At 43.6% G+C, this 22,103-nt stretch overlaps 1 protein-coding gene across 2 annotated transcripts in view; it reads right to left on the reverse strand.

Annotated features, from left to right (window-relative positions):
• LOC110509006 (TSC22 domain family protein 2) overlaps window positions 1–11,483 on the reverse strand; it is a 31,058-nt gene extending 19,575 nt beyond the window's left edge. Inside the window, exon 1 of one of the 2 annotated variants that reach the window (XM_036966770.2) lies at window positions 8,958–11,483. In XM_036966770.2, the coding sequence (XP_036822665.2) occupies window positions 8,958–10,726 (1,769 nt within the window). In that variant the 5' untranslated portion in view covers window positions 10,727–11,483. The remainder of the gene's footprint in view (window positions 1–8,957) is intronic. The other variant, XM_036966769.2, reaches the window with a different exon arrangement.
• Between the last annotated feature and the right edge of the window lie 10,620 nt (window positions 11,484–22,103).

The following is a 22,103-nucleotide window of genomic DNA, read 5'->3' on the forward strand; positions in this document are numbered from 1 at the left end:
GTTGGTCCTTGGATGGGAGACCAGATGCTACTGGAAGTGGTGTTGGAGGGCCAGTAGGAGGCACCCCTTCTTCTGGCCTAAAATATATATATACCCCAATTCCCCAGGGCAGTGATAAGGGACGTTGCCCTGTGTAGGGTGCAGTCTTTCGGACGGGATGTTAAACGGGTGTCCTGACTCTCTGTGGTCACTAAAGATCCCTTGGCACTTATCATAAGAGTAGGGGTGTTAACCCTGGTGTCCTGGATACATTTCCATCCACATTCCATCAAGGACACCTAATCATCCCCATCTTACAATTGGCTCATTCCTCCCCCCTGTGACTTTTCCCCAGGTCGTTGCTGTAAATGAGAATATGTTCAGTCAACTTACCTGGTAAAAGCATGCAACCCTGCAGGGCTTTTTTGTTGTTGTTGACAATATTGAAAATCATACCGTCGGTATTTCAAACTACCCCAGTATACCGCCCAAGCCTAGATCACATGATTCTAGAACACCATCTTCAATGTAACAGATGAACTGGAGCGGTTATCCTCTCCTGTTTTCAAGTTGTAAATCTCCCGACTCTGAAAGGACACCTTAGCCCAATTATGACTGGTTGTAACCTTCTCCTAAACTAACAGACCCTGATGCAACACGCCCATCAGCACATGATTGAGGTAGCCTAGATAACAGCCATATCAAGGTAAGCTGTTGATTCCTAGGCCTGAATGGGTTGAAAAAGTACTAGTAAACTTTGCTACAACATGACTGATAGTTGAACGTAGAGGTCGACCGATTATGATTTTTCAACACATACATACACACAACATATTATTTTTGTAATAATGACAATTACAACAATAAATACTGAATGAACACTTATTTTAACTTAATATAATACATCAATAAAATCAATTTAGCCTCAAGTAAATAATGAAACATGTTCAATTTGGTTTAAATAATGCAAAAAAAAAAAGTGTTGGAGAAGAAAGTAAAAGTGCAATATGTGCTATGTAAGAATGCTAATGTTTCAGTTCCTTGCTCAGAACATGAGAACATATGAAAGCTGGTGGTTCCTTTTAACATGAGTCTTCAATATTCCCAGGTAAGAAGTTTTAGGTTGTAGTTATTATAGGAATTATAGGACTATTTCCCTCTATACCATTTGTATTTCATTAACCTTTGACTATTGGATGTTCTTATAGGCACTTTAGTATTGCCAGTGTAACAGTATAGCTTCCATCCCTCTCCTCGCTCCTCCCTGGGCTCAAACCAGCAACACAACGACAACAGGCACCATCGAAGCAGCGTTACCCATGCAGAGCAAGGGGAACAACTACTAGAAGGCTCAGAGAGAGTGACGTTTGAAACGCTATTAGCGCGCGCTAACTAGCTAGCCATATCACTTTGGTTACACCAGCCTCATCTCGGGAGTTGATAGGCTTGAAGTCATAAACAGCGCAATGCTTGACGCACAATGAAGAGCTGCTGGCAAAACGCACTAAAGTGCTGTTTGAATGAATGTTTACGCGCCTGCTTCTGCCTACCACCGCTCAGTCAGATACTTGTATGCTCAGTCAGATTATATGCAACGCAGGACACGCGTGTAGTTAATTAACTAGTGATTATGATTGATTATGCTTGATTGTTTTTTTATAAGATAAGTTTAATGCTAGCTAGCAACTTACTTTGGCTTACTGCATTCGAGTAACAGGCAGTCTCCTTGTGGAGTGCAACGAGAGAGAGGCAGGTCGTTATTGCGTTGGGCTAGTTAACTGTAAGGTTGCAAGATTGGATCCCCTGAGCTGACAAGGTGAAAATCTGTCGTTCTGCCCCTGAACGAGGCAGTTAACCCACCGTTCCTAGGCCGTCATTGAAAATAAAAATGTGTTCTTAACTGACTTGCCTAGTTAAATAAAGGCATAAAAAAAATAATAATAATAAATAATAAAATACAGATTTACAACAAATAAAAAAAAAAAGATTTCAGGAAATCGAATGAAAACTTGAAATTGGCCCTAATTAAAATCGTCCATTCCGATTAATCGGTCTACCTCTAGTTGAAAGGTGTCTAACCTAACTCAATACAGCCCTCAAGCAAAACTAATGACCCAGAACAACCAGTTCAACAAAAATAACCTTTTCAGGCATTCTTTTCCATTGATGTCAACCATTTCTGTCTGTGTCAAACGTTGGCTGCGTTCACCCCTGCACACACAGAACCGCCTTGAGTGAGCCTGGTGGCTGGTTGGTTTGCTTGCAGGGTGTTGGACCTCGGAGCAACCTCACTAATTCACTCAGCATGTGAAAAGCCATAGGGACTTTGAAGGGGAGGGAATCAATTCAGTTACATAAATCGGGATATTATTTTTTTTACAATATCGCAATATTTTTGCACTAGTCGGCTGTACTGCCACGAAAACTCCAGTATTTTTCCATCTATAGCTTGTTCTCTATCCAATTTTGAAAATGTTGAGCCAAGATATTTTTATCAATTTATTTCCATGACTGATCAAAACAGTCAGATTTCTCTTGTTCCTCTGCAGCAGACATGGTGAGCAATATGTTAGGAACACTGAATCTTAAAACATATAGAATTGTGACAATTGCAGTACATATCGTATCGGCACCTAAGTATGGCGATATGGTATCGCGAGGTCCCTAGCAATTCCCAGCCCTAGAAAGAAGCAATCTCTCCTGGTGTTCATGAGGCCATCTGTCCCATCCATCAGAGCCTGGGCAGAACTAGGTCAAGACTATTTAGATTCCAGCGCTCTGTTAGAGTCCCCCTGCGGCACAGGTTTAATTCAGTGGGGTGTTGGGGAGTAAGAGAACGGGGCTCAATGCCCACTCTGTAAATTCATAAATATGGCCACACTTCTGGGAATGTTCCCCTGTACTGTAGACCCTTAAATCAGGAAGCAGGGGTGATGGAAAACAAAACTACGGAGAGAGTCAAGGGAACTGACTTTCGTGGAACTGTGGTTTCTTGGACTCACTGTATGTCCTATAGGCCATGTCGTGTTCCCCCCATACTCTTGTAAGGATGTGGATAGGCTAGGCAGAAAAGTTACAGATATGAAGTTTGTGACATTGCTTTAACCTACCTGGACAATCTATCAGCGCTTTCAGAGTTACACAGATAAGAAAGTGGAGCAAAGGAAAGGCCTCTTGACTATTCAAACATACATCACTTAAAACACCACTCACCTAAATACTGTGCATAAATAACATCCTCTGCTTTAGCCCTTTGTGACGTACAGTGAATCTATTAAATCAGGGGCTGAGGAGCATTTCTTTCTGAAGCGCCTTTCTTTCTGAATCTAGGGCTGACGTGCCTTTCTCTGTAAACAATGGCGGGAATCGGTACCTGGGGCAGAGGTGATGACTGAGAAGGGAACCTAAATACGACAATGGAGAGACCGGCAGAGTGGGTCCGCAGGGAACAATGCACCTTTTTTTAGAATAGCAATAAAATCTTAAAAAAGGCAGCGGGACTTGAGAGGCTGATGAGTGCAAAGATTACCATTGGTAGGCTAATTCCGTTCACCCATTTTAGCCAACAGGGCCTGCTGAATGGTATGAAAGTGAAGAACATGGGGCTGGATGCAGGCTAATGTCTTCAGGTACATTGTAAATGAGTAGCAGAGGCTGCAGGCGAGTCAGGACACAGTGATCAGCGGTGGTCCAGGCCCCTCAGGATACAACTGGACACCCTGGGGTTAAAGGCCAAGTGCCACTCGTTATCACACACCCTGACATGAAATACATATACTTCCCCTAACAGACTATTGTACTCAAAACTTTTAAAAGTTCATCCCAACCCCCCATTCTCTACCCACATTCCACACACACTCAAACCCAAGCCACAAACCTCCTTGTCCACACACACCCCCCCCCTCCAGACACCCTCCTTGTCCACACACTGGCTCATTTCAGTGTCAATTCCTCCTTGTCCACACTGGCTCATTTCACAGTGTCAATCACACCTTGTCTCCTAGTGGGCTGCTGAATCAAGTTGCACAGCTCAGCTAACTTAGACCTAAAACACATTCCATCCACCAGGTGATTTACAGAGACTGACTGACACCATAAGGTCAATTTGGCTACAATTGTTGTTAAACTGTTGTTGTAAGCAAATAGCCTCAGTTCATTATACAAGTATATCTAGTTAAACATCTTCCCCTAAAATGTCTTTTACTCTGACAACACCACATAAAGCTGCAAAATGTTCTGCAACAAGTTTTTCGACCATCAGGCATACATTAAACGTCTAACACGGAACCCAAACCGGCTGCGCGCCTGCGCCATCGTGCATAAATGTATTTTGTCTCCCCACACCAAACGCGTTCACAACACGCAGGTTAAAATATCAAAACAAACTCTGAACCAATTATATTAATTTGGGGACAGGTCGAAAAGCATTAAACATTTATGGCAATTTAGCTAGCTAGCTTGTTGTTGCTAGCTAATTTGTCCTGGGATATAAACATTGAGTTGTTATTTTACCTCAAATGCACAAGGTCCTCTAGTCCGCCATTTAATCCACACATAAAACAGTCAACCGAATCAATTCTAGTCATCTCTACTCCTTCCAGGCTTTTTCTTCGACTTTATATTGCGATTGGCAACTTTCATAAATTAGGTGCATTACCGCCACTCGGCTTTCAGTCACCAACGTGGGTATAACCAATGAGGAGATGGCACGTGGGTACCTGCTTCTATAAACCAATGAGGAGATGGGAGAGGCATGACTTGCAGCGCGATCTGCGTCAGAAATAGAACCGAATCCTATTTTGGCAACGCAGACGCTCGTTGACACAGGCGAGCAGTGTGGATGCAATAATTGCATTTTTTTTTTTTTTTTACCTTTATTTAACCAGCCAAGTCAGTTAAGAACAAAATCTTCTTTTCAATGACGGCCTAGGAACAGTGGGTTAACTGCCTGTTCAGGGGCAGAACAACAGATTTGTACCTTGTCAGCTCGGGGGTTTGAACTTGCAACCTTCCGGTTACTAGTCCAATGCTCTAACCACTAGGCTACGCTGCCGCCCGAATAACAGATTTCTAAATTTATTTTGCAACGCTCGCGCAGGCGACACGAGCGGTGCAGTCAGCCTGTCAATCTGAAATAAAAAGTAGATAAATCGGGGGAGAGCAGCTTAAAATCGGCCATCTTCAGGCTATCTATGGCTGAGGGGAGGGGGGGTGAGATTTGAGTCAAGACACAGCTAAGCTCTACAGTAATCACTTGCAGGAAGAACTGGCAGAGGGGATACTGACTTAACGAATGATGCAACAGTTGACTCTAAAAAAAAAAATATATACTTTCCCGAACTTGCCATTACAATAACAGTTTCAATGCTGAGGGAAGGGGACCCATGTCCCATTACAAATTCTAAAACATGTGGGCAGAATGTGCAACACAGATCAGATCGTGACTTGGTCTCATTACAATAACAGTAACAGTTGCAATCACAGCAACAAATTAGAAACCCAATATCACCAACATCTTTGATGGCGTTTGATTTCTATTGTGAGAATGGGGAAACAAACTTAGAACTGGTTAGTTGGACCTGAATGTTATAGCCCTGATGTAAACAAGGAAGATGGGCCTAGTACATAGCCCACATGCCTATCCTACACACCAATCTGGAAACATTATTATAGAATAGGACTCCATGGAACTCCACTCACTCTGCGCCGGCTTCCTAGAGATATCGGGAATACCTCAGTCACCTCTAAACAGAAATGTCATTCAACACTTAACTGATGTGCAACAACTGCCAGTTTGCCTCGCCTCTCTATGCCTGTCAGTCAGTCAAGGGGCCTGGCACTAGACACTGCAACATGGGATGTTCCCCACTGGCAAAAAAGACACTAGAGTGGTAATGGACAGAACAGAAGAGCATTTCCTCTGGAAAAATGTGAAGGACGGAGCCTAAAAAGGTCACATGGCCTATTTTTGCAGCCTATATTCGAGTCAGGTAATTGTTTCCGTAAGGCACTCATAACTTGAATATTTATCTGGCATAGAACACACAACAAGCCGACGAGGTAAATGGATCAACTATTCTACTACGGGGTTGTCAGATTTTCCTATTTTATTACTCGTTTCGTTTACAGAGGAAAAATAAATGTGGACTGTTACAGCATCTTCAACGTGCGCCCCAGCAGAAATATGTTTTCCCATGTTCCATATTTTTGGGCCGTGGTGAAAATTATTTTGCCGTGACACAGCGCCACAGCTATACGACTGCATTGGAAGCACTGAAACGGATGCAAAGTTACAGCCAAGTCTCGCCAGCCAGGGCCACAGTGTGGTTTTGGTTGAGGCATTGCAGTTTCATACGCCACTCAGCTCCTGACAAGAGACCGTGGGTGACTGACAACGAGCTTTTGAATTAAGTTTCAGACAGAGAGTGAAAAAGGTATGTATGGCAGAAGAACGTGACAACTAGTAGTGATTTCTGGTTCTGCATTGCCGTTTTAAAACACAGCAACTTAGGAATGGCAAAACTGTGTATGTTCAAACACACAACTAAAATCTATTTTTCAAAAGGATAATAAAAAGGAGAGTTAAGCTCACGAATCAACAAAGAGCAGAACCAGAGCTTTCAAAATAAAATAAAAACATGTGCTGCAAAAACACACAAAACTATTTTTTGAAAAAGCCAGTAAGGCAAGTTGGGCTCGTAAATCAACAAAAAGGGTCAAACGATTGTAGGTATCTAGGACATGTGACCGAAAACAAAATGCCTGTGCTGCTGCATATATACTGCCTAGTCTAGGCTATATTTCAGTCTATAAAACCGGTATATGGAAACCACCAAGAGATTTGAGGCACTTCACGGTTTCCTCTAATGCTTGCCGACCCCAACGAGCACTCAACTCAGGAACTGAAAGTTTTAGCATATGAACAGGAAGTGTGAGTGACACCTCTCACCCCTAACAACCCCCTCAACCCTAACCCCCTCAACCCTAACCCCCTCAACCCTAACCCCCTCAACCCTAACCCCCTCAAAAAAAAGCAGATGATCACATCCTAAATTGAAGTCTAGTTCCTAAACTGTATACACTAAATGTACTATTTTCAATCAAAGGTCACCATCTGTAAAGCTCCTATGCCAGACTGTAGTCAATACTTCAATATATCTGTTTGTAGGCCTATCTGAAAAATAAAAAAAACTTGACTGCTGTATCAAATGTTTACACATCATACAGCCTAACAGTCCCTGAGCAATCCACTTGGCTAGACTTAACCCCCCCCCCCAAAAAAAAAAACACCCAACAGCACTGCACCAACTCCTGGCCCATCCTCTCAGAACCTTTTCCTAAGTGGGGTCTAGTAGCTAAGTGAATGGAAATTCTGATAGCATGAAATGTGGCAAAACACCAGCTCCAGCCTCCACCATGCTTCAACGAGGAAGCCTTTTTCTAGGTCAGGAGCTAACATAAAAAATTTAAAAAAAGGAAAAAAGGTCAAGCACACAGGAGGACTAAGACAAAAGGAATATCTGGCCTCCAGTGTAGAAGGTGGCTGGCTATAAGCTTATTTTGCAAGTTTGTTACAGAGGCCATCAACTTAGAAATTGCCTTAAAGGCAGAGTGCAGTCAAAAACATGACTTTCCTGTGATGTGCGTGTACTGTGAAATAGTGAAAATTATGTTTGGGGGGGGGGGGGGGGAGAAAACACCTGAAATATCTGCCTTTTTTGGAAGAACGGGAGTTTTGGCTGGCCTCTGGTGACATCATCAGGCGATAAAGTGGTTAATAGACCAATAAGGAAGAGTTCCAAACCTCTGCCAATAACAGCCACTTTTCAGTTTTCCCCACCCCACTCCGACAGTCCTAGCAAAATTCTTGCTTGAGAAATTGCTCTTTGCTAAGAAGCTATTTTTGTTTATTTTTGACCACGTCAACATAATAAAAATCATAGTAAAGGTACTTAATCGACACCCAGAAATGATTTGATATTGAAATAAAAACATCTGCATTGGACCTTTAACGTGTGATGGCAACAGAATTAGGATAGCTAGAGATTAGCCTGGGTCAAGTCAGCAACATTGTATTTAGACTAACAACTGAAAACAGAATACATCAAAGCAACACGAGTACACACACTTCTGTACACCAGTAAGGAGTTAGTAATGTATGCTCATTGCTATCTAACCCAGGTGTTAAGTTGGGGGGGGGGGGGGGTGTTACTTGGGCTACACTCCAGCTCCCTTTCCAGAGTCTACCTACTGAGAAACATATTTCCTGCCTGTGTGCCCCTCCGCTCCCATGTATAGCTATGCTACATCCCAAATGACACCCTAGTCCCTACATAGTGCTCTAATTTTGAACAGAGCCCTGGAAGAAAGCCCCGTTTGTCTGTCCAGCCACGCCAACCAAACCACTGATGACAAGACATCATCATGACAAGAGGAAAGAAATGGGAGGTCTCCAGAACGCACCCGCTGCTCTCTCCTCTTCTCCAGTCCATCTACATGTCCAGGGAGCTGGCTGACTGGATGCTACATGCAGCCATGAGTTCAAACACAGACCCTCCCCCTTGTGAACACACACACATGCTTATGCCCCCCCCCCCCCCTTCATAAAACCAATCCACAGCTGCAATGTTTTTCCACACTGCTATAAAAAGCTTTCCAATTCAAATCAATCTTTATTTGTCAAATGCTCCAAATACAACAAGTGCAGACCTTACAGTGAAATGCTTACTCACAAGCCCTTAATTGTACTGCTTAAAAGAGAGAAACAGTGCCAAAATGGTTTAAACCTCAACATATGAGATTGAGCTATTGTTTCGCAATAGCTATTATTAGCTAGGCCTCAGTCATGCGTCTGAATGGCCCTGCCCCTAAGAGTCTCCAGTATGTGGCCCGACAGCATTTAGTTGACTTTCTAGCCAGGTTATTCCCTTCCATATGATAAATGGTGAACTGTGACATGGTGAAAGGTGGTGGCTTACCTGTCCTCGTCCCCGTCTATGGCTATTCCAAACAGGCTGTTCACAGAGGGGTTGTTGGCCAGCTGCAGGCTCTCAGGGATCTTCATCAGGTTTTTCTCAGAGAAGGCGGGAGGCTGGCCCTCCTCCACATGGCTGAACCCAGCCGCCGGGAGGCCCTGCGCCCCCCTGCCATCGCGGGCCTGTTGCCCGGGCAACAAGGAGGCAGTCAGGTTTGGCTTGGCGGTGGGGGCTAATGTGGTGGCGCTGGAGGCACTGGGCACAATGGTGGGCACGTTTTGGGTGCCGGGGGGCGAAGGGTGGAGGCCGAAGGGTTGATGAATACCCGTGGGGGCATACTGACCTACAAGCTGTTGCAGAGTAGAGCTTCCGCCCAGTACCATGGATGACCCAACACCTCCCACACCTCCACCCATCAGGCCTGAAGCTGGCTGACTGACAGGTAAAGAACCTCCCCCCACTGCTGCCATCTCCCCTACCTGCCCCAGCATCGGAACCCCGGTGGCGGGAGTCATGACCAGTGACGGGCCCTGACCCACAGTCTGTCCCACATAGAGGGTCTGGCCAGCTGAGGCCACTGCCTGCATGCCAGGCTGGTTCTGTTGGTAGTAGTCTGCCTGGTTCTGGGGCAGGCCTGGGGGCTGGTTGGGCAGGTGCTGTCCCAGTGGAAGCTGCTGTAGCATGGCCTGCTGCTGGGGAGGGTAAGCCAGCGTCTGGGCTGCAGGGGTCATGCTTGGGGATTTCTGTATGTGAATGCCACTTTGAGGAAGACCGTTGAGCCCCACAGGAAAGAGGTTCTGGTTGGCAGCAGGTTGGATAGTACTCAGCGTTGGCTGCTGACCTGGGACAGCCATGAGGTTGTTGGTGGGGAAAGTGTTGTGTGTGGCTGTTCCAGGCTGCCCCATGTTGTAGTTTTGGTGGTGAGGCTGCTGCTGCTGTTGCAGTGTGTCCATTGGGTGAACGTGCAAGGCATTAAGAGCAGCAGCATCCACTATGGAGTCTAGGCCCTGGCCGGAGTGAGTCGACGGTGCAACCACAGTACCACCAGTCAACCCCAATCCGCTGTCCCTGTCAGCACTGGGGTCAAACGCATTGGCATGTCTAATGTTATCCGTAGTCCTGTTAACCACAGTGTTACCCTCTGAGTCTTTCTCATAGAACTCTGTGCAAGTCCATCGGCCCTTTCTGAAGGGCTCTCCAGTACCATGGTCAAGTTTGATGACCCTGAAACGTGAACTGCAACTTGCTGTCGATGACATAGCAGAAGTAGGGGTTAAACTAGTCACTACTGACTGGGATGTGCTCACTGACACTGTTGTAGCCCCCCAACTGGCCACTGGGGCAGGCTGTGGCATGAGCCCGGACTGAGCAATAGGGAGGCCGCTTGACGAACCACTTCCCAGTGTTTGCTGGCTAACATGAGGCGAGCCTGCCACTCCTGCCTTTCGAATAGCAAAACCTTCATTTGGAGGCCCCGACATTGCAGGTATCTGCCCAACTTTAGGTACACTACGCGGTGGGACCATAACGCCTGGTGCCTCTTGCTCCCCTACATGGTTTAGGGTTTCCTCAGACGAACTTCGATCACATACCTCCGGCTCGAAGTCAGCCCGGGACACGTCGAATATTTCCGACGACACGTCTTCAGTCCGTGATTCGTCTGGATCGTCCAGGCTCTCCGTGTCGTCCGTGGCACTGCTGGCCGCCACCTGAGCCTGTGTCACACTTGTGATCTGAAAACAGCTTTTCTTTTTAGCCGGCATTTTAGACATTTTGAGAGCCTGCGTTCACAACTCCCGTCTAAATGTCTCGCGTTAAAAGCAAGTGAGTTAGCTAATATCAGCTGACAACTGGCTATCTGAAACAGCGAATTTGCATCGATGGAAGTTTTTTTAAACTATTATCAAGAGGAGTATGAGTCATCCTTGTTCCTTCCTCCTCTCGTCTCCTGTTGCATTTTACGAGTTCATAACATTGAAGACCAACCCTTCCAAGTCCAGCCTTTGCCAATAGAAGTAGTAATTCGATAACTGATCCAAAGCTTTAATCCGTCCGTACCGGCCTGTTCAGTAAAGTAATGTCCGGACCCCGTAGTTGTCAGATGGCGGCTGTCGCAGATAGAGTTGCCCAGCTGCGGCAGCTACTTTAGACTGTGAAGCGGGCCCGTACCTCTCCACTCAACTAGCTAGCTGGCTACAACAACACTCTCTTTACGTTGGGACAAGTATGTAAGACATCTCTCGGAACAAGTCACCTCTCCCCTCTTGACTTACGAACTTAAAACGATTCAATACTAACACTCGTTTCAAAGGTATATGTAACCCATTTCCAATAATAAATCGTCTCTAGTTCACACTTCAGGGAACTGAAATTCCGAACAGCGGCTACCTCCCTCATTCTTGTCAAGATGGCTAGCTAGCCTAGGCTAGTTATGTACAACCGCACTGCATCGTGGGTAACATACGCAACAATATTTACGTACATGATTATTGAGAATTTCATTTCCCTCGTCTCTCTCTCTCTCTCTCTCTCTCTCTCTCTCTCTCTCTCTCTCTCTCTCTCTATATATATATATATATATATATATATATATATATATATATATATATATATATAAACCCAGCACACAAAAAAAGAAACGTCCCCTCACTGCCAACTGCGCTTATTTTCAGCAAACTTAACATGTGCAAATATTTGTATGAACATAAGATTCAACAACTGAGACATAAACTGAACAAGTTCCACAGACATGTGACTAACAGAAATTGAATAATGTGTCCCTGATCCAACAGGTCCCAGACTTGCTCAATGGGATTGAGATCCAGGCTCTTAGCTGGCCATGGCAGAACACTGATATTCCTGTCTTGCAGGAAATCACGCAGAGAACGAGCAGTATGGCTGGTGGTATTGTCATGCTGAAGGGTCATATCAGGATGAGCCTGCAGGAAGGGTACCACGTGAGAGAGGAGGATGTCTTCCCTGTAACGCACAGTGTTGAGATTGCCTGCAATGACAACAAGCTCAGTCCGATGATATTGTGACACACCGCCACAGACTATGACAGACCCTCCACCTCCAAATTAACCCCGCTCCAGAGTACAGGCCTCGGTGTAACACTCATTCCTTCGACGGTAAACAGGAATCCGACCAACACCCCTGGTGAGACAAAACCGCGACTCGTCAGTGAAGCGCACTTTTTGCCAGACCTGTCTGATCCAGCAACAGTGGGTTTGTGCCCATAGGCGACGTTGTTGCCAGTGATGTCTGGTGAGGACCTGCCTTACAACAGGCCTACAAGCCCTCAGTCCAGCCTCTCTCAGCCTATTGTGGACAGTCTGTTTGTGGATTGTGCATTCCTGGTGTAACTCGGGCAGTTGTTGTTGCCATCCTGTCCCGCGGGTGTGATGTTCGGATGTACCGATCCTGTGCAGTTGTTGTTATACGTGGTCTGCCACTGCGAGGATGATCAGCTGTCCGTCCTGTCTCACTGTAGCTCTGTCTTAGTCGTCTCATAGTACGGACATTGCAATTTATTGCCCTGGCCACATATGCAGTCCTCATGCCTCCTTGCAGCATGCCTAAGGCTGGTTCACACAGATGAGCAGGGACTCTGGGCATCTTTCTTTTTGTGTTTTCAGAGTCAGTAGAAAGGCCTCTTTAGTGTCCTAAGTTTTCATAAACGTGACCTTCATTTCCTACCGTCTGTAAGCTGTTAGTGTCTTAATGACCGTTCCACAGGTGCATGTTCATTAATTGTTTATGGTTAATTGAACAAGCTTGGGAAAGTGTTTAAATCCTTTACAAGTTATTTTGATTTTTACGAATTATCTTTGAAAGACAGGGTCCTGAAAAAGGGACATTACTTTTTTTGCTGAGTTTAGTAGCTCTTAAACAACTTGTCTTAATTGAAAGGCATTTACAGACTACATTTTGTATGCATTTCAAGATTTCTCAATGTATTTTAAACCTGATTGTTATTTGTTGGGGCATCATTTGAATTAGGCATTTTTATTACTCACTTGGCTGACATCCCCCTCCTCTCCCCTGTAACTATTTCCCGGGTCGTTGCTGTAAATGAGAATGTGTTCTCAGTCAATTTACCTGGTAAAACAAGGGTAAAAAAAAAGCTAAGTTAGTAATAAACTCCACCACTTACAATCTGTTCCGCTCAATGGATGGGTGATTAACACTATTGGAGGGACTGGCAACAATTCAAAGTAAAACCCCTCCATCGACCCCTGGGTGTCTTTGTTTTCAACGGGTTCTGATTCTGCACACCAATGTATACAAACCTTAAAATATTCAGTAAGTTCAATAGAATTATAGATTGGTGTGATTCCCTAGATAAATATTTTTCATTAGGATCTGGCAAGTTCAGTGGTATAAAGTACTTATTTAAAAATAATTTAAAGTAATACTTAAGTAGGTTTTTGGGGTATCTGTCCTTTACTATTTATATTTTTTGACAACTTTTACTTTTACTTCACTACATTCCTAAAATAATTTACTTTTTACTCCATGCATTTTCCCTGACACCCAATAGTATTCAATACATTTTGAATGCTTAACAGGACAGGAAAAGGGTCAAATTCACGGCTTATCAAGAGAACATCCCTGGTCATCCCTACTGCCTCTGATCTGGCAGACTCACTAAGCACACATGCTTTGTAAATGATGTCTGAGTGTTGGAGTGTGCCCCTGGCTTTCTCTTAAAAGAAAAATACAAGAAAATGGCGCCATCTGGTTTGCTTAATAAGGAATTTAAAATGATTTGTACTTTTACTTTTACTTTTGATACTTTAAGTAAACAAAATACGTTTAGACTTTTACTCAAATAGTTGTACTTTTTCCACCACTGGGCAAGTTAGAACCACTGCCTAAAGATATTTAGATCTGACCTTGTTCACAGTATAACTAGAGGGACATTCCAAGCATATCATGATTATTTTTGCTTTATTAGTTTGAGATTATTGGATTGCTCATAATATTACTCAGCTTCTTCAAAATGTTGTCTCTTTTCATTTATTTCAGCTGTAATGTCCCCATGAGACCCCGTTTTCCAGGTGGGACCACGTGAGACACATGTACTGTAGCCTACAGAGAAAATGTTTAACAACAACAATGTCGGCATAGCACTGTAATATTTTAATTCTTTATATGCATATTTACTGAATTAGCTCATGGTAACTTGCCTTGCTTTGGGGCACGGCAGCAATATGCAAAGCCTTATGACTGATGATTCTCTGATCACCAGACTTGGTCATATTCATATCCTTTACAAATTGATCATTGTGTTGTATCGAAGCACTTTATGAACAGCCAACCTCCACTGAAAAACCCATGATTCATTCTCTAGAGTCTAAGACGTTAGGGGGGTTATAAACTGACATATGGAAAAAGTAAAAAAGTAAAACCCCTACCATGTCTCATTTAGCTATTTGATTTTGAATTTTAGGATCCTTTAAGTGTAAAAAATATATATTCAAAAAATATTTGATAAAATATTGAATTTGGACTTTAGTACCAAATCCTATAGAAATGCATTGAAAAACAGATTCATACATGGAAAAAAATAAGACAGTCAAAAAATGCATAATAAGGAATAAGGTTTTTTAGTGTCTGTCCTATATCTAGGAAATCTAAGACAGCTCAGGAAATATATATATAACGTACCAGTCAAAATGTTGGACACACCTACTCATTCAAGGGTTTTTCTTTATTTTTACTATATTCTACATTATAGAATAATAGTGAAACAACAAACTATGAAATAACACATATGGAAACATGTAGTAACCAAAAAAGTGTTAAACAAATCCAAATAGATTTTATATTCTTCAAAGTAGGCACCCTTTGCCTTGATGACAGCTTAGCACACTCTTTGCATTCTGTCACCCGGCTTCATAAGGAATGCTTTTCCAACAGTCTTGATGGGGTTCCCAAATATGCTGAGCACTTGTTTGCCACTTTTCCTTCACTCTGCGATCCAACTCATTCAAAACCATCTCAATTGGGTTGAGGTCAGGTGATTGTGGATTCCAGGTCATTTGATGCAGCACTCCATCACTCTCCTTCTTGGTCAAATAGCCCTCTTAAAGTAATGATGGACTGTCGTTTCTCTTTGCTTATTTGAGCTGTTCTTGTCATAATATGGACTTGGTATTTTACCAAATAGGGCTATCTTCTGTATACCACCCTTACCTTGTCACAACACAACTGACTGGCTCAAACACATTGAGAAGGAAAGAAATTCCACAAATTAACATTTAACAAGGCACACCTGGTAATTTAAATGCATTCCAGGTGACTACCTAATGAAGCTGGTTGAGAGAATGCCAAGAGTGTGCAAATCTGTCATCAAGGCAAATGGTGGCTACTTTGAAGAATCTAAAATCTAAAATATATTTGTTTTACACTTTTTTGGTCATTACATGATTCCATATGTGTTATTTCATAGTTTTGATGTCTTCATTATTATTCTACAATGTAGACATTTAACAAAAATAAAGATGAACCCTGGAATGAGTAGGTGTGTCCAAAATTTTGACTGGTACTGTATATATATATTCTGACACATATTTAATACACCGACCAGGTGAAAAAGCAGACGCCAGGCTGGGTTTCTGTACAGCACTTTGAGATATCAGCTGATGTACGAAGGGCTATATAAATACATTTGATTTTATTTGATTTGATTTGAACACAAATACCCCAAACCACAGGGGAACTAAACGGTATCCAAAAAACAGCTCACGTACACGAAACAGCCGTGACATACATGCGTGCACGACAAGTACACATAGAACAATCCCGCACAAAGAGCAGGCTGGCTAATAAAGCCCAACTAATAACCAAATTAACAACAGGTGTAACCAATAAACAGACAAGGAGGGGGAGGAAATAATCAGTGGCAGCTAGTAGCAGCTAGTGACGACGACCACCGAGCGCCACCCGAACGGGAAGGGGAGCCACCTTCGGTAGGAGTCGTGACAAATGGAAATGTATAATAATATATTATATATAATAATATATGCCATTTAGCAGTTTTTTTAAAATCCAAAATGACTTAAAGTCCTGCGTGCATCCATTTTACATATCAGTGGACCCAGGAATCGAACCCACAACCCTGGCATTACAAGTGCCATGCTCTAGAAAACTGAGCATAGAGAACCAAAAATGTAGGGTTTTCAACCTTGAGGGTCAATGAACTCCATGTCTTTCATTGTATGCAAAGTGACTTTTCCTTATAATGTTGAAGTAGAAGTTTTAGATGTTACATCTGCATCAATAACATTAGCTTCGAAATGGTGTCTTGCTTTTTAGTATACAAATAATCAGTTGCAACATTTTTTTAAATGAATTTTAATATTTCCTACTGTATCTCAATGCTTATGGTGTTTCTAAATGATACCCATCACATCACATGTGCCCCTCAGGCCTTCACCTATCAGCTGTGATGATACTGATGTGTGGTGACCAGAATATGTGAGCGGAGAGGGCCCAATTTGACTGAGTGAGATTCCCAAAGGCAGCCTTTGGCGTCTGCGACAATTTCGCTCCAATAGCGCTCACTTCACCAGCTAAGGCCATGCCCGGTCCAGCATGCATTTGTAGTCTAAGGCTATAGCCCCTTGCTTTAGCTACTGACACGGAGCTCACATAAATATTTTCATAAAAAAATGATAAAACACACAGGTGCAAAATCAAGAAGGACGTACAAAAATGAAGACCAAGAGAGGGAGTGCGGTGATGTCCACAACTAAAGAATCATTGTGGAATATTTGTATTTATTTTAAATCATCAAATAAAATAAAATCAAATGTATTTATATAGCCCTTCGTACATCAGCTGATATCTCAAAGTGCTGTACAGAAACCCAGCCTAAAACCCCAAACAGCAAGCAATGCATGTGTAGAAGCACGGTGGCTAGGAAAAACTCCCTAGAAAGGCCAAAACCTAGGAAGAAACCTAGAGAGGAACCAGGCTATGTGGGGTGGCCAGTCCTCTTCTGGCTGTGCCGGGGGGAGATTATAACAAAACATGGTCAAGATGTTCAAATGTTCATAAATGACCAGCATGGTCGAATAATAATAAGGCAGAACAGTTGAAACTGGAGCAGCAGCACAGTCAGGTGGACTGGGGACAGCAAGGAGTCATCATGTCAGGTATTCCTGGGGCATGGTCCTAGGGCTCAGGTCCTCCGAGAGAGAGAAAGAGAGAAGGAGAGAATTTGAGAACGCACACTTAGATTCACACAGGACACCGAATAGGACAGGAGAAGTACTCCAGATGTAACAAACTGACCCTAGCCCCCTGACACATAAACTACTGCAGCATAAATACTGGAGGCTGAGACAGGAGGGGTCAGGAGACACTGTGGCCCATTCCGAGGACACCCCCGGACAGGGCCAAACAGGAAGGATATAACCCCACCCACTTTGCCAAAGCACAGCCCCCACACCACTAGAGGGATATCTTAACCACCAACTTACCATCCTGAGACAAGGCTGAGTATAGCCCACAAAGACCTCCGCCACGGCACAACCCAAGGGGGGGGGGGCCAACCCAGACAGGATGACCACATCAGTGACTCAACCCACTCAGGTGACGCACTCCCTCCAGGGACGGCATGAGAGAGCCCCAGTAAAGCCAGTGACTCAGCCCCTGTAATAGGGTTAGAGGCAGAGAATCAGTGGAAAGAGGGGAACCGGCCAGGCAGAGACAGCAAGGGCGGTTCGTTGCTCCAGAGCCTTTCCGTTCACCCTCCCACTCCTGGGCCAGACTACACTCAATCATATGACCCACTGAAGAGATGAGTCTTCAGTAGAGACTTAAAGGTTGAGACCGAGTTTGCGTCTCTGACATGGGTAGGCAGACCGTTCCATAAAAATGGAGCTCTATAGGAGAAAGCCTTGCCTCCAGCTGTTTGCTTAGAAATTCTAGGGACAATTAGGAGGCCTGTGCGTCTTGTACGTGTAGGTATGTACGGCAGGACCAAATCAGAGAGATAGGTAGGAGCAAGCCCATGTAATGCTTTGTAGGTTAGCAGTAAAACCTTGAAATCAGCCCTTGATTTGACAGGAAGCCAGTGTAGAGAGGCTAGCACTGGAGTAATATGATCAAATTTTTTGGTTCTAGTCAGGATTCTAGCAGCCGTATTTAGCACTAACTGAAGTTTATTTAGTGCTTTATCCGGGTAGCCGGAAAGTAGAGCATTGCAGTAGTCTAACCTAGAAGTGACAAAAGCATGGATTAATTTTTCTGCATCATTTTTGGACAGAAAGTTTCTGATTTTTGCAATGTTACGTAGATGGAAAAAAGCTGTCCTTGAGATGGTCTTGATATGTTCTTCAAAAGAGAGATCAGGGTCCAGAGTAACGCCGAGGTCCTTCACAGTTTTATTTGAGACGACTGTACAACCATTAAGATTAATTGTCAGATTCAACAGAAGATCTCTTTGTTTCTTGGGACCTAGAACAAGCATCTCTGTTTTGTCCGAGTTTAAAAGTAGAAAGTTTGCAGCCATCCACTTCCTTATGTCTGAAACACATTCTTCTAGCAAGGGCAATTTTGGGGCTTCACCATGTTTAATTGAAATGTACAGCTGTGTGTCATCCGCATAGCAGTGAAAGTTAACATTATGTTTTTGAATAACATCCCCAAGAGGTAAAATATATAGTGAAAACAATAGTGGTCCTAAAACGGAACCTTGAGGAACACCGAAATTTACAGTTGATTTGTCAGAGGACAAACCATTCACAGAGACAAACTGATATCTTTCCGACAGATAAGATCTAAACCAGGCCAGAACTTGTCCGTGTAGACCAATTTGGGTTTCCAATCTCTCCAAAAGAATGTGGTGATCGATGGTATCAAAAGCAGCACTAAGGTCTAGGAGCACGAGGACAGATGCAGAGCCTCGGTCCGATGCCATTAAAATGTAATTTACCACCTTCACAAGTGCCGTCTCAGTGCTATGATGGGGTCTAAAACCAGACTGAAGCATTTCGTATACATTGTTTGTCTTCAGGAAGGCAGTGAGTTGTTGCGCAACAGCCTTTTCTAAAATGTTTGAGAGGAATGGAAGATTCGATATAGGCCGATAGTTTTTTTATATTTTCTGGGTCAAGGTTTGGCTTTTTCAAGAGAGGCTTTATTACTGCCACTTTTAGTGAGTTTGGTACACATCCGGTGGATAGAGAGCCGTTTATTATGTTCAACATAGGAGGGCCAAGCACAGGAAGCAGCTCTTTCAGTAGTTTAGTTGGAATAGGGTCCAGTATGCAGCTTGAAGGTTTAGAGGCCATGATTATTTTCATCATTGTGTCAAGAGATATAGTACTAAAACACTTGAGCGTCTCTCTTGATCCTAGGTCCTGGCAGAGTTGTGCAGACTCAGGACAACTGAGCTTTGAAGGAATACGCAGATTTAAGGAGGAGTTCGTAATTTGCTTTCTAATAATCATAATCTTTTCCTCAAAGAAGTTCATGAATTTATCACTGCTAAAGTGAAAGTCATCCTCTCTTGGGGAATGCTGCTTTTTAGTTAGCTTTGCGACAGTATCAAAAAGGAATTTCGATTGTTCTTATTTTCCTCAATTAAGGTAGACAAATAGGATGATCGAGCAGCAGTAAGGGCTCTTCGGTACTGCACAGTACTGTCTTTCCAAGCTAGTCGGAAGACTTCCAGTTTGGTGTGGCGCCATTACCGTTCCAATTTTCTGGAAGCTTGCTTCAGAGCTCGGGTATTTTCTGTGTACCAGGGAGCTAGTTTCTTATGAGAAATGTGTTTAGTTTTATGGGGTGCAACTGCTTCTAGGGTATTGCGCAAGGTTAAATTGAGTTCCTCAGTTAGTTGGTTAACTGATTTTTGTCCTCTGGCATCCTTGGGTAGACAGAGGGAATCTGGAAGGACATCAAGGAATCTTTGTGTTGTCTGTGAATTTATAGCACGACTTTTGATGATCCTTGGTTGGGGTCTGAGCAGATTATTTGTTGCAATTGCAAACATAATAAAATGGTGGTCCGATAGTCCAGGATTATGAGGAAAAACATTAAGATCCACAACATTTATTCCATGGGACAAAACTAGGTCCAGCGTATGACTGTGACAGTGAGTGGGTCCAGAGACATGTTGGACAAAACCCACTGAGTCGATGATGGCTCCGAAAGCCTTTTGGAGTGGGTCTGTGGACTTTTCCATGTGAATATTAAAGTCACCAAAGATTAGAATATTATCCGCTATGACTACAAGGTCCGATAGGAATTCAGGGAACTCAGTGAGGAACGCTGTATATGGCCCAGGAGGCCTGTAAACAGTAGCTATAAAAAGTGATTGAGTAGGCTGCATAGATTTCATGACTAGAAGCTCAAAAGACGAAAACGTCATTTTTTTTTTTGTAAATTGAAATTTGCTATCGTAAATGTTAGCAACACCTCCGCCTTTGCGGGATGCACGGGGGATATGGTCACTAGTGTAACCAGGAGGTGAGGCCTCATTTACACAGTAAATTCATCAGGCTTAAGCCATGTTTCAGTCAGGCCAATCACATCAAGATTATGATCAGTGATTAGTTCATTGACTATAATTGCCTTTGAAGTAAGGGATCTAACATTAAGTAGCCCTATTTTGAGATGTGAGGTATCATGATCTCTTTCAATAATGACAGGAATGGAGGTGGTCTTTATCCTAGTGAGATTGCTAAGGCGAACACCGCCATGTTTAGTTTTGCCCAACCTAGGTCGAGGCACAGACACGGTCTCAATGGTGATAGCTGAGCTGACTACACTGACTGTGCTAGTGGCAGACTCCACTATGCTGCCAGGCTGGCTAACAGCCTGCTGCCTGGCCTGCACCCTATTTCATTGTGGAGCTAGAGGAGTTAGAGCCCTGTCTATGTTGGTAGATAAAATGAGAGCACCCCTCCAGCTAGGATGGAGTCCGTCACTCCTCAGCAGGTCAGGCTTGGTCCTGTTTGTGGGTGAGTCCCAGAAAGAGGGCCAATTATCTACAAATTCTATCTTTTGGGAGGGGCAGAAAACAGTTTTCAACCAGCGATTGAGTTGTGAGACTCTGCTGTAGAGCTCATCACTCCCCCTAACTGGGAGGGGGCCAGAGACAATTACTCGATGCCGACACATCTTTCTAGCTGATTTACACGCAGAAGCTATGTTGCGCTTGGTGATCTCTGACTGTTTCATCCTAACATCGTTGGTGCCGACGTGGATAACAATATCTCTATACTCACCAGTTTTAGCTTTAGCCAGCACCATCTTCAGATTAGCTTTAACGTCGGTAGCCCTGCCCCCCGGTAAACAGTGTATGTTCGCCGGCTGAATGAGCGACACCGGTTGAGCGTTCCTACAGCATTTCCTTCCAGAAACCGTGAGAAAGTTTTCCGGCTGCGGGGACTGTGCCAGGGGATTTATACTACTATCTGTACTTACTGGTGGCACAGACGCGGTTTCATCCTTTCCTACACTGAAATTACCCTTGCCTAGCGATTGCGTCTGAAGCTGGGCTTGTAGCACAGCTATCCTCGCCGTAAGGCGAGTACAGCGACTGCAATTAGAAGGCATCATGTTAATGTTAAGTCAGTTAAGAACAAATTCTGATTTACAATGAAGGCCTACCGGGGAACAGTGGGTTAACTGCCATGCTCAGGGACAGAATTACAGATTTTTACCTTGTCGGCTCGGGGATTCGATCCAGCAACCTTTCGGTTAATTGCCTAACGCTTGAAAACTCTCGGCTACCTGCCAGAAAAAACACGTATCCAGACTATAATTTTTTAATTGATCCATTATTTTACCAGGTCATTTGCAGCAACAACTTGGTGAATAGTTACAGGGGAGAGGAGGGGGATGAATGAGCCAATTGTAAACTGGGGATTATTAGGTGACCATGATGGTTCAAGGGCCAGATTGGGAATTTAGCCAGGACACCAGGGTTAACACCCCTACTCTTACGATAAGTGCCATGGGATCTTTAATGACCTCAGAAAGTCAGGACACCCGTCCCATCTGAAAGACAGCACCCTACACAGGGCATATATATGTATGTATGTATATATATATATATATATTTATATGTATATGTATGTATATATCTATGTATATGTATATATATATATACATATACATACATAT

Source organism: Oncorhynchus mykiss, chromosome 28, assembly GCF_057628025.1.
Source record: "Oncorhynchus mykiss isolate SJ-2025 chromosome 28, ASM5762802v1, whole genome shotgun sequence".
Lineage (NCBI taxonomy): Eukaryota > Metazoa > Chordata > Actinopteri > Salmoniformes > Salmonidae > Oncorhynchus > Oncorhynchus mykiss.